Consider the following 12,603-nt stretch of genomic DNA (forward strand, 5'->3'; position numbering starts at 1 on the left):
ATACAAGAGAAATATTGAAATAATGGAGGCAGGCACAATTCATGGTAGCAATGCTCACCTCAGCCCCTCTTGGTGGTCCACGTGGAGAGAGAGACTCTTTAATGCTCACCAAGGCTTATATTTTCTGGGGACATGCAAGCCCCCTAATTACAGGTGAAGACATATGTCACAGGAAAGGGTTGTGCTATAGGTGATACAGTAGTGGAAGGGGGTGTTCTAGGGGTATCCATGCAATAGGAAGAGAAGGGATTGGGGGTATTATACATGTGGCAAGATGGGCGGATCCCAGATTCAGGATGGCAGCCTACCTTGGATGTCCTGGAGCTGGTTTGATCTGTTCTCTGGATCTCCATAAGAACCATTAGCAGTAGGGTGTAAACCCCACCTACAGGAACCAAGCTAATGGTCACAAGCCTCAGGGAGAAGTAGTCCATTATCCCCAGCATCAGGGAGCAGGCCCACCCCTGTGGTGAGAGGAGACACCTCAAGGGAAATAATTTGTATCATTAGCTGCAAGCAGTGTCCTCAGTCTAACATATTTGGGGGAGACGACTTGGGAGAAATCTTTCTGTTTCCCACATCTGTGTTTTAAGTTTTTTCAGCTATGGTTTATGTTGGTAGAGTGTAGGGGGAATCCCTTTTTTCTTTTGGCAGATGGCTTTTGTATATTTTTGAAATTTAAGCACATGAAAATATTTTAAATTTAAGTAGTTAAACCTGTTATCTCTCACATAAATCTCTACCTGTGTTTTATTTTGCTACTTTCAAAATTTTTCTTTTTTATACTTAAATCTTTAATGACCCTAAAATCTATCTGATTTTTCTCTACTATTGTTTCCTCATACATTTTAAGTGCCATTTGTCTTTACGGTTCTGTAGAAAGACAGAACAATTAGGATACACACGCAAACACAGGAACAATGATTTTATTAAGGAAATGGCCCGTTCAGTTCAGCAGTGGCAAAGACTGACTCTGTAGGTTGGCCAAGAGGCTAGAGATTCCAACAGTCTTATGTCCCCAAACCTGAAGGTCAAGTGACAGGAAGAGTGGGGAGTTTGGAAAGATGCCTCATTTTACTGCACTGACAAAATGCTCCCTCTTCACTCTTAAGCCCTTCAACTGATTGGATGAGGCCCACTCATATTATGTAGGGTCATCAGCTTGCTTAAAGTCAGCTCATGTCATCGCATGTTAACAGATCTAGTCTAGTGTTGACCACATAATGGCACCATCACATAGTCACACCAGCTTTAATAAACTCGGGATATTTATGTATGCAACTCTTCTTTCACTTTTGTTTTTATTTGGTCTTGGTGATCGCTTAATTCCTGCTCGATTACTATCCTCTTTTTTAATTGAAAAGCTGGAGAATATAAGGAAGGCTTGCTTTGAAAGATTAAGATTTTTTAACAAATCTAAAATAGTTCATGGTTTTTCTCCCTTGTGTATTCAAATAATGCTTTAAGTTCACATTTTAAAGTATTTTTTTAGTGTGTAAGCTCCTTGGAAAGGAATTGACATCTTCATCATTAAATATTCCCATCTAAGAACATGGTGTGTCTTTCTGTTTGTTAATGCTTTATGCTTCTCAGTTGATTCTTACAGTGTTTCTCCTCAGAGTTGTATATACAATTGAGGTGTCAGGGTTATATTTGCTCAATATATTTATTGAGCATGTATGTATGCTTTATTAAAGTAATGTTGAAAGTGCATTTAAATATTTCCAATTTAGGATAAATTTCACTTCTACTGGTAAAAATGATCAAAAATAAAAAGTCAATAAAAACTACTTCTGGAATAAAACAGAACAGCAATAATAATCTGAAATGATGGTGTGTATAACTAAAGATGATACTGAAAGCTGGAAAAATGAATTGGTTTATATTCATTTTACTCCTAAGCAACAGCGGAAATTTTTAAGTGTTTTAAATAATATGGAGAAAAATTGTTTTCAGAGTTGGTCACAAATAGGTTGTTTAGTGGTCATTTAATACATACTAATAAATCCAGTAAGCCTCAGAGCAGAAATGTTTGCTTGTACTTATGTAATCATATCTTTTAACAGGATAGAGTCACGGACAAGGTGCATTTTAAAGAAAATATTTGTGAAGTCTTTCAAAGGTCTGTAACATCCTTTCTAACTTCATAACTTCAGAATCACGAAACCGTTGTCTTTAAGTGTATATGTGGCACTGTGCTAGTATGCCCTATGTGGATATGATTTTATTACTGTATCAGATTACTCAGATAAGTGAGTATTTTAAGTTGCCTTAATGTGAATTTGATCCTTAAATTGTTTTTGAGGAAGGAAGAAGAGCTAGTAATGGGAGCTTAAGAAGGATGTCTAGTGACTGTAGTGGGGGCGTCATTGTTGTTAACAAAGCACCCCGTCCTGAGCAATGCTGTTGATCAAATCTGACCAATTTTCAGAAGTAGCTTCACAGGCCTTTCTTAGTCCATCTTAGTCCATCTTAGTCTGAGGGACAGATGAACATTTCCATAATTTATAGAGATACAATGATGAGTACTAAGAGCTGCAGTATTCTCAGAACACGTGAAAAAACAAATTAGAGTTCAAAGCAACCTCAGAAACCCTTTGACTCAACTCTTGACTTCCTCGTTTTGCTGATGAGGCAAGCAAACATCATCTGAATAGGTTCAGACCCTTGTATGTTAAGGCATTTGTTCATAAAGTGGGGTCTCTGGAGCAGCAAAATGACCTGGGAACTTAATGCACACACCTACTGAATCAGAAACTCCAAGGATGAACCCTATGAATCTGTGCTTCAGCAAGACTCCATATGATCTCAAGTGTGAGAATCACTGTGGTAAGACAGGTTGACACTGAAGTCCAGTTTGGCTCACAACCAAATGGAGATCATGAAAACAAAAAGGGACAAAGTTATTTTTTTTTCTACTGAAAGAATTTAGCTTACAAATTAAAATAGTGGCGTTGCAAAGCCTGCAGAGATTTATCAATTTGACTCTCTACCACAGTGACCAAGAAAGTGGTATCAGGCAAGTCATTGTATCACTCTGGGCTTTAGTCAGCCAGTCAAAAGTAAAAGGATTGTACTAGATACTCTCCGTCGATAAAATTCCATAATGTTTTATGCGAAAATTTATTAATTTCATAAAAGCTTCCAGATTTCACATCCCCTCCCTCCTTTCGACACACTCAGAAATCCATTGTTAATATTTTTTATGTCTTCAAACTAGTTCCTACCAGTTTGATGACCTGCTGAGAAAAAGAATTTGCACCCTAGATAAAAACCCAAACCCAAACTCATTGCTATCAAGTCTATGCTGACTTATAGGTAGGGGCCCTATGGAACAGAGTAGAACTGCTTCAGTGGGTTTCTGAGATCAACTCTTTATGGGAGTAGAAAGCCTCCTCTTGCTCCTGAGTGTCTAATGACTTTAGCAGCCCAGCACATTACCACTGTGCCACCAGGCCCCCTTACCCTAGGAAATTCTTGTGTACATCCTCTTCACATTTACTGGAAGATCTTGTTATTTGACATTTTCCTGCATTTATAACAATAATAAAATCTGTTTCTGGGTGGCATATGTCTGGCAGTAATCAGCACTAGGATGTGAAGTGAGAGTAACTGTGATGGTTAAAGTTATGTGTCACCTTGGCTGGCTGATGAATCTCAGTGATTGGGTGGTTGTGTATTGTGCATGTAAGGCAGCCATGTAAGACTAGTTATCTTCCATGTTGTGATCTGATAAGATCATCGCCCATTTTCTCATAATGCCAATTTTCACACAAAGACCTGTTATTTGGAACCTAATCAGGTTGACGGGGTGGGAGGGGGGTGGCCTCAGAAGATATATGCATAAGAATCTCCTGGGGAATCTTACGAAAATACAGAGTTTGTGATTCTGTGTATCTGGGGTGGAAATACAAATTCTCAGCAGATAGTCCTTAAGATAAAAGATTATAGCATCTGAGGTGAAGTGTTAGTCTTAGCTCATATCATTTATGTCTATTCCTCAGCTCTGAGGTACTTTCCTCTCCTTCCCTGTGTTGGTTCCAGCCTCGCAGTCAAACGGGTCCTTAGGAGCGAAGTGTGCTATTGTAGCGAAAAGGAGACAGGAAAGCAAGGCACGGGACTGATCTCCAGTATCTGGAGTAGAGCAGTCATTCAACAATAAGGTTTTATAGTAATGGGCTTGCAATCCTCTTGTTAGTACATGGAATGAATGGGCAATGTATTCATCTTGAATGAGCCCTCTGGGGAACACTTCAAAGGAAGAGTCTGGCAGCAAGAAACAAGTGGTGTCAATTGCTTTTTAAGAATAAAAGACAAAGGCAGAGGATCCTTTAACTCAGTGGTTCTCAACTTTCCTAATGCCACGACCCTTTCATACAGTTCCTCGTGTTGTGGTAAACCCCCCCCAACCATAAAATTATTTTCGTTGCTGCTTCATAACTGGAATTTTGCTACTGTTATGAAATGTAAGGTAAATATCTGATATACAGGATGTATTTTAATTGTTACAAATTGAATGTAATTAAACATAAAGCATAGTGATTAATCACAAACAATATGTAATTAAATGCTATGAAATATTTGTGTGTTTTCCAGTGGTCTTAGGCCACCCCTGTGAAAGGGTCATTCGACCGACCCCCAGGGAGTCACGACCCCCAGGTTGAGAACCTCTGCTCTAACTGCTCAAGCATGTGAGCAGCCAGGCATGTGGGAGACAGAAATGTTCTTCCTGGGGAATATGTCCATTTGGCTTCATCATCTCAGGACTGTGGAGGTGGTCCTCTAAAAGGGAGTGCTGGTTTTCCAAGCTCTGTGGTCACCACGTACCCTTCCTGCCAGGTCCTCAGTTTCCCATTCCCACACCCCTGCCTCCACCTTTGCTCAGCTTATTTGTCTACATAAATGACCTCCAGATTAGGTTTTTCTGAAGTGGGATGACAGAGTTCACACATTAGGAAACAGACAAATTTGTTGAAGAATTGTATACTTCTCCCCAAAGGAACCACTTAAGTACATGTATAGATTTATTGCAAATACTTGTCCTGGAGAAAATGTATCATTTATTTATTTTGTTGCACTTACAGTAGAATCATTGGATGACCTTTCCTGAATTAAAACATTCGTATAGTTCTTCCTCAGCCATGATGTCTAGCATGATCCAAAATGTTTTACTCCAGTTTGAACTCCTTACTCCTACTCATACCCCAGTGATTTAGTAACAATTAGCATTCTAGTTAAGAAGAACACTTTATTAAGGATTAAGCAATTTTAAGAGTCCTTGACTATTAAGAACCATAGAATGTATAATATAGATATCATAACATTTCTATTGATTTTATTATCTTAAAAAATAATTTAAATTGTGATTTTTATTTTTATGGCCACCCAGCAAAGATTTGAAAACTGCAGAGACTGTGACTGGTGAAGGTCAATTAGCAGCACTGGGCCCTAAACCTCTGTACTTTTTGGTGCCACCTGTAAGTCTAAGTACTCTTCAAGAAGACACAGCCCTGAGACCCTGGATGAATGGTACTGTTTCCTTAATAACATTCCTTGGCTTGTGGTAATAGAGAAACAATTTTTCCACCAAAGACAAAAAAGTACATCTTTTAAACTTGTGAGACTTCTGTTGAAGATAGAGCAATTTCTCAAATAGTTGTATGTGACAGTGGTAGTATAGGAACATCTAAAGTTCTTATTTCAATAGGGTATTTGTGTACATGTCTTTTAGAATTTGGGATAATTTTTTATAGTTCATAAGACTAAATCGATTACATGGCACTGAAAATCATTCAGAAGCTATAAAGTCACTCTGGGAAGCTCATGCTTCACTCTTACACACCTTGTCATTGCTAACTTGATGCTACCCAGTGGGCTCAAAGAGTCCCAATGGCTCTCAACAACAGAGACCCACAGTGGCCACCTGTTTTATTTTACAATGGCTTACATGCTTAATAATGCAAAATACGGTCAAATTGCATCAGCTGGTTGCAGATTACATCTTTATGCTGCCAAAGTAAAAACTGAAAATATTTTAAGTAAATTATTTGTTTCTTTATCTTTAGAAAAGAATATTTTTAAATGCTCTGCTGCTCATCGTAAAAGACTATAAATTAGAAGGGATAAGACCCCTACCTCACTTTGTCAGAACTTTTCTTCCCTTAGAAAAATGTGTGTAAAATTTGTCTATTTAACTTTAGGCTTATCGTTTGAGTGCATTGCTCTATGCTGCTTTGTAAGATTTAAAATAGTTGTCTTCGGTGTACATAATGCCCAAAGCCAAGTCCACTGTCAGCCATGTCTCTTTCAACTTGGAGGGAGCCTGCCTACAGGACAAGGGAGAACTGCTCTCTAGGGAAATCTGCACAGAGGCAGATAGCTTCATTCATCTGCCTCTCGCAACACAGCTGGTGGGTTTGAACTGCCCATCTTGCAGTAACCCACTCAACCACCAGGGCTCCTCTTCTTCCGTGTGTATCAAGTTGAAAATTTGAACTTGGCCTTATAATTAAAAGCACCTAAAATGTAACCAGTTACGTATCTCATGGAAATGTCCCATGGCAGCACCATCTGTATGTACACTGAGCACGAGTATTCCCAAGTAAAAGGTTATTGTACTTAGTAGTGACCATCATTCCATTGTTTTGAAAGAATAAGTTTTGACACTGGTATGTAATATCACTGGTAATTATTTCTAGATTGCAGATTTCCAGGAAAACATTCCCTCCTAAAGTTGCAGAATTCTGAAACTTATGAAATATTTAAGAGAGAAAATCTAGGGGTAAGTACCCAACACTTTTTTTTTTTTAAGTAATCTCATAAAACATTTACTTTGGGTCCTTCTGGTTTCTCTGTGATCACTTTTTTATGTTCTGGATGTTGTGCAGATATTAAAATAAAATAGGACACGGAGGCAAGAGGCACAAAAAATACATATTGACTCTGGATTCTAATAACACGAGCTTGAAAACAGAAGAGTAGCAACAGCCAAAACAGAAAATGAAGTGTTTACTTGGTGATAGAATAGAAGCTGTCAGTATTAAGCAGCCGATTATTGGAAAGGGATGTTGTAAAAAGCTCTAGTTCTACCATTTGCCTTTTTTTTATTATCAGAAACACTAATGACAGGGCTTGGTTGTAATAAATCTGAAATATGATGCATATTACCATAGAAATAACTTTTTATAAAAGCAGCAGCATGTACACGGGAAGGAGGAGGGACTAAATAAGCTTTTAAAACATGTAAGATAATAATAAGCTTGCTGTATACTAAGGGAAATTGACAGATGTAGAGCTAAATTACTGTAAATCAAATTTTCTTTCCTTTTAAAAAATTAACCATTTTACTGGAGGTTCTTACAAATCTTATAACAATCCATCATTCAATTGTATTAAGCACACTTGTACATATGTTGCCATCAACATTTTCAACACACTTTCTTTCTACTTGAGCCCTTGGTATCAGCTCCTCTTTTTTCCCCTCCCTCCGCCACCCTCCCACCCCCACGAATCCTTGATCAACTATATATTATTAGTTATTTCATGTACATTTTACAATTATATATTGTTATCTCATGTTACATTTTTCTTAATTGTAAATGCATGGGGTTTTGTTTTTTCTTAACAAAATAGCAAACCATTTATTTTGATACTGTTTTATTATGTAATATTTCTGTTACTTCAAATGCCTTCTCATTAGATTACAGTAAGTGTTTTACAGTTAACACTGAAAAAGAATTTATCTAATATTCTAGATGTTCCAGAAGCCTCTAGGGTTAATAATACCGCACAGATATTGCAAGTTTCATTTTAATTCATTACGTGGCTGTGAACGATCACAGTGCAAGTTTACTCATGTCCCTGAACAAGGAGATGAAAAGGTAAAATTTGTAGTCTTTAAAGTAGAAATTGTTTTAAGTATATATCTCTATATCATGCATTTTCACTAAGATTTTCATGAACTCCTGTTTTAAGAAAAAGTCAATGACTATCAAGTCCATTCTGACTCAAGAGTGACCCTGTAGGACAGAGTAGAACTGCCCTGTCGATTTCTGAGACTGGTATCCAAAACTGGAGGAATCCCACTGAATGACTAAATGCTAGCCTCTACTTTTTATTTTATACCCGAGTTGGTTCTTTCCCATTCTTAATAGCATTAAGCTATGAGGGGTACACCACCACCACTACCACCCCGCAAAAATGGAACTTTTTTCCTTCAAAGCTATGTATTTAAATTTTTTTACAAAACAACCTTATCACCTTCAAAGTACTCTCCATTACACTTAATGCATTTGTCAAATCTGCAATTCTATTCTTGGAAACATTTTTCAAACTCAACTGTTTGGATAGGTGACAGCACTTCCCTCGTTTTTTTTTTCCACCCCTTCTACGTCATGAAATCGCTATCCTTTCATGCCCCTCTTCATTTGCAGAAACAAAAAGAAGTCGCATGGAGCAAGGTCAGGTGAGTCAGGTGTGGGGGACAAGAGAGGCATGCTGATTTTTACCCAAAACTGGCACACTGAGATGACTGCATGAGCAGGTGCGTTGTCTTGGTAACAAAACCAGTCCCCCATCTGCCACAAATCAGGCCTTTTTTGTGGCACAGTGTTAGACAATCTTTTCAGAACCTCTAAATAGAAAGCTTGATTAACAGTCTGACCTGGTAGAACAAACTCTAAATGCACTATTCCCATCACATCAAAAAAAAATATATATATATATGAACATCGTCTTGACCTTTTGATCTCACTTGACGAGCTTTTTTTGGTTTTGGACAAGGTGTTGATGGCATCTTCCACTGGCTTGATTGTTTGCTTTTAAGTATTGTAAGAATAGCACCATGTCTTGTCACCAGTAATGACCTTGGGGAAAAACATCTGGGTCACTTAGGAGCTGTTCTTTCTAAGCACCGCATGTTTTCACTATGGTCTTTTCCTGGTCCGTAAAAACCCAAGACACACATTTCACAGCAACCCTTCTCATTCCCAAATCTTCTGTTAAAATTCATTGAACAGAGCTCCCAAGATAGTTCAGATAACTTCCTCATCTCCTCAGTGGTCCATCGTTGATCTTAGAGCACAAGTGCACGAATTTTGTTGACATTTTCATCCATTCGGGAAGTTAACAGACATCCAGAAAGAGGTTTGTCATCAATTGACAGTTCACCTTTTTGGAAATGTGAAAACCACTCGAACACTTCAGTTTTTCCCATAAGGCTGTCCTTGTCAGCTGTGCTCAATTTCACAACAGTTTCTGCAGCATTTTTCCCAAGCAGGAAACCAAATTTCACAGCTGCACACTGTTCTCTTAAATCAGCCATCACAAAAAATGAGGTTCAAGCGAAACTGCTTTTATGAGAAATTTCACTGTGACCACAGAGAACCTTCCCAGGAGACACCACTGGATGCACTAACTCAGAGTGAATTGCTTGATGCTGACCGAGCTAGAAAAATGCATACTAAGTAAGCTCTGCCCAGCAGAGCTTTTTTCCAGTATTTTTGGGGTACTCCTTGTATATTCAAAACTCTTTAGACTCACTAAACTTCCTATTAATTCAACATCATCTATAACTAATACTGTCACTGTGATCCTCTAAATATTTATGACTAGTATATATGCACCATATACACTCGATTATAAGCTGTTTTTTCAGCACATTTTTTATGCTGAAAAATTCCCCCTTCCCCCAGTTTTTTGTGGTAAAATTAGGTGCCTTGGCTTATACTCGAATATATACAGTAATAGCATTTATAGTTTACCATGGTAGAAAAGGCTTCATCCTTGTCATGTAAAGCAGCTGGTGGTTTTGAACTGCAAACCTTGCAGTTTGCAACCCAACACGTACTCCTCTATTCCCCAAGTGCTCTCATTGAACTCGGAATAGCATAGATACAGTGCTTTATATAGATGGAGTTTACAATATACTTTTGTGTCTGGATTATACAATTTATATAAGATTTTAGATGTTTCTCGTTGCTGTATAATATTTATTGGCCCATGGTGGTGAGAACATATCAAAGTTTATTTTTGTTCATTTATATTACTGTGTGAATATTTTGATAGTTTTGATTATTACAGTAGTGATGCTATCAGTATTATTCTGTGTCTATGTTTTTTGGGGAAAATAATGCATATTCTGATGATTTTTACTGGAATTGCTGGATTATAAGGTCTGTATCTATTCAACTTTAATAGATATTACCAAACCATTTTCCAGAGTGATGGTTATAACAAATAACAGTTCAGTCAACAAAATCTGAGAGTTCTGATTGATTCATTTCATCAGTGTTTGGTATTGTCAACCTTTTAACTTTCAATCATACTTGTGGCTTTGTAGTGATCGCTGTGGTTGTAACTTGCAGTTTTCCTGATAGCTGATGCATCTGCCAAATGCTCATGACCCATTTGGGTTTTGTTTGTTTATATATCCAGGTTTCCTGCCTATGTTGTATAGGATTTGGTTTCTTACTGGTCTATGAGAATTGTGAATTTAGCACTCTCATCCATTTAGAATGGATTTTTGTTTGTTGTGTAAGAAAAAGCTCAAAATACATGTTTTTCCCATGTTGATCTTATTTTAAAAGACTCTTTTATTCCACTGCTTGGCATTGTCATTCATTCATAAACCAGCTAATTGTATGTGAGTGGGTCATTTATTTTTAGACTTGCTCCTAACCCATTAGAGTGTTTATCCTTGTACCAGTAAATATTTATTTCAAAAATAATTTCGTAATGGATTCAGTATTTATTTCTTATCTGAGTTAGCTTAGTATCAACTGTTTTTTTCTAGTGCTTTAAGCTCATTTAAAAATTGGATATAAACACAAAACTAGGATTGAAATGTGTAGCTTCTATGAAAAATAATTTTACTTTATTTTTGTTACTTTTACAGGTTTGCATGGATGTATTTAAGAAATATATAAATATCAATGAGTTATGTTTGCTACAACGTGCAGGTATCAATTGATTAGTTAATAAAGGTTCATTAATGTAAATGTTTCAAATACTGTACTATCTTATACTTTAAAAGTAAATTTTGTACTTTTCTAGGTATAAAAATGTTTTATCTAAAATGGGCCTAGCTTAAAGTAATCAAAGGACATACAAAAGATAATACAATTGATCCTATAAATTTAAATTTCAAAAATATTTGCTTCAAGTATTTTAGCTTTAATATAGGGAATATACAAAAATATTACAACTTATAAGCATAAGAAGAGCTGAATCAGCTACTGATAAAGAAAGACTTGAGCAGAAATTTTTCTTCCTTGTTTGAGAATTAGAAACCGTCCAGGAGAGGAAATTCCAGGAGTTTCTCATGTGGTTTGCCAGAATTGTGTGCGTGTGGTAAGGAGCCTTGGCAGTAGAGTGGTGACGCATTGGGCTATGATCCCAAAACTCAGCAGTTAAAAACCACCAGCCACTCTGTGGGAGAAAAATAGGATGGTTTACTCCTGTAAAGTTACCATCTTTAAAAACTCCCAGGGGCATTTCTTCTCTGTCGACTCCTACAGCTCAGCATTGACTCTATGGTAGTGTAGTATGAATTGTCAAAACTCTTTTAAGAAGCAATGTGTTATTTCAAATCAAAAGTTATTAAAATGTTCAAACTTTTCAAATCTATAATCTAGCCATACAAGATCATTTGGAAAACAGTAATGGAATTGATGTTATAGTAATTAAAATTTTAAGAAAAGTGAAAAGGATGATGTATCAATTAGTGGACTATTTGCATATTGGCTGACAAATTATTTCTATGTACACGCTCCCTTTTTAAAAATGTTTTATTAATTAGTTATAGTAGCAGACACTCATGATTATCAGTTGGTCTGCTTCATATATAGGTGGCTGTATAGAGACTACAGAGTGAATACCAGTAAAATTTTATCTGTACTTGCCCAAGCAAAACAATTTCAGCATATAAACTTTTATCACAAAGTTGACTCTTATTATTACCATATTATGTGTGTTGAAATTTTTGAAATTATAACTTTAATTTAATTATTCTGTAGTGTCATTGAATTTTAATCAGTATTACTGACTCCCAAGCAGTACCAGTGATGCACCTTGTAATTGGTATTGCTGGTACAAATAATTAACACAAAAATAGTTTTTACAAAAATGAAAATAATCTCTGTTGTTAAAGTTCTTAGTAGACTCCATAATAATAAAGTAGAGTGACAAACACCCTAGAGTCAAGATTTTGATGGGATTAACATAGCAAGAAAGGGTGATATCAAAATAGTCTGCTTCTGTACCCACACTCCACAATTCTTACAAGTGGTTAGGCCATTGCTTCAAGACTAAAGCAGTTTGATTCCCTGGAGACTAGTGGTTTGGTAGTTTAAACCTAGGCTTTGTAGATAACACATTGCTTCAAGTCTGGGTGCCTTCAAATATGATTGTCATTTTGACTGTTGCTTAGGTTATTTTTGTTAAATACTTCTGAAACTGGAAATGTGCCTTTCAAGAAGACTAACATATACTATCTAAATGCTATATTTAAATGTTATGTTAAATGTTAATATTTAATTTTTTAAAAAATAATCGTTTTATTAGGGGCTCATACAACTCATCACAATCTGTACATACGTCATCTGT

At 36.6% G+C, this 12,603-nt stretch overlaps 1 protein-coding gene across 6 annotated transcripts in view; it reads left to right on the plus strand.

Moving 5' to 3' along the window:
• The window catches only part of TOPAZ1 (testis and ovary specific TOPAZ 1), a 78,792-nt gene that overhangs the window by 19,888 nt on the left and 46,301 nt on the right, over positions 1-12,603 (plus strand). For 5 of the 6 annotated variants that reach the window (XM_045295075.1, XM_045295076.1, XM_045295082.1 and 2 more), the window contains exons 6-10: positions 2,067-2,122; positions 5,390-5,529; positions 6,699-6,781; positions 7,755-7,880; positions 10,895-10,958. In XM_045295075.1, coding sequence (XP_045151010.1) covers positions 2,067-2,122; positions 5,390-5,529; positions 6,699-6,781; positions 7,755-7,880; positions 10,895-10,958 — 469 coding nt within the window. The remainder of the gene's footprint in view (positions 1-2,066; positions 2,123-5,389; positions 5,530-6,698; positions 6,782-7,754; positions 7,881-10,894; positions 10,959-12,603) is intronic. The other variant, XM_045295077.1, reaches the window with a different exon arrangement.

Source organism: Echinops telfairi, unplaced genomic scaffold (assembly GCF_000313985.2).
Source record: "Echinops telfairi isolate 266 unplaced genomic scaffold, ASM31398v2 ScPeMD7_4225;HRSCAF=4972, whole genome shotgun sequence".
NCBI lineage: Eukaryota > Metazoa > Chordata > Mammalia > Afrosoricida > Tenrecidae > Echinops > Echinops telfairi.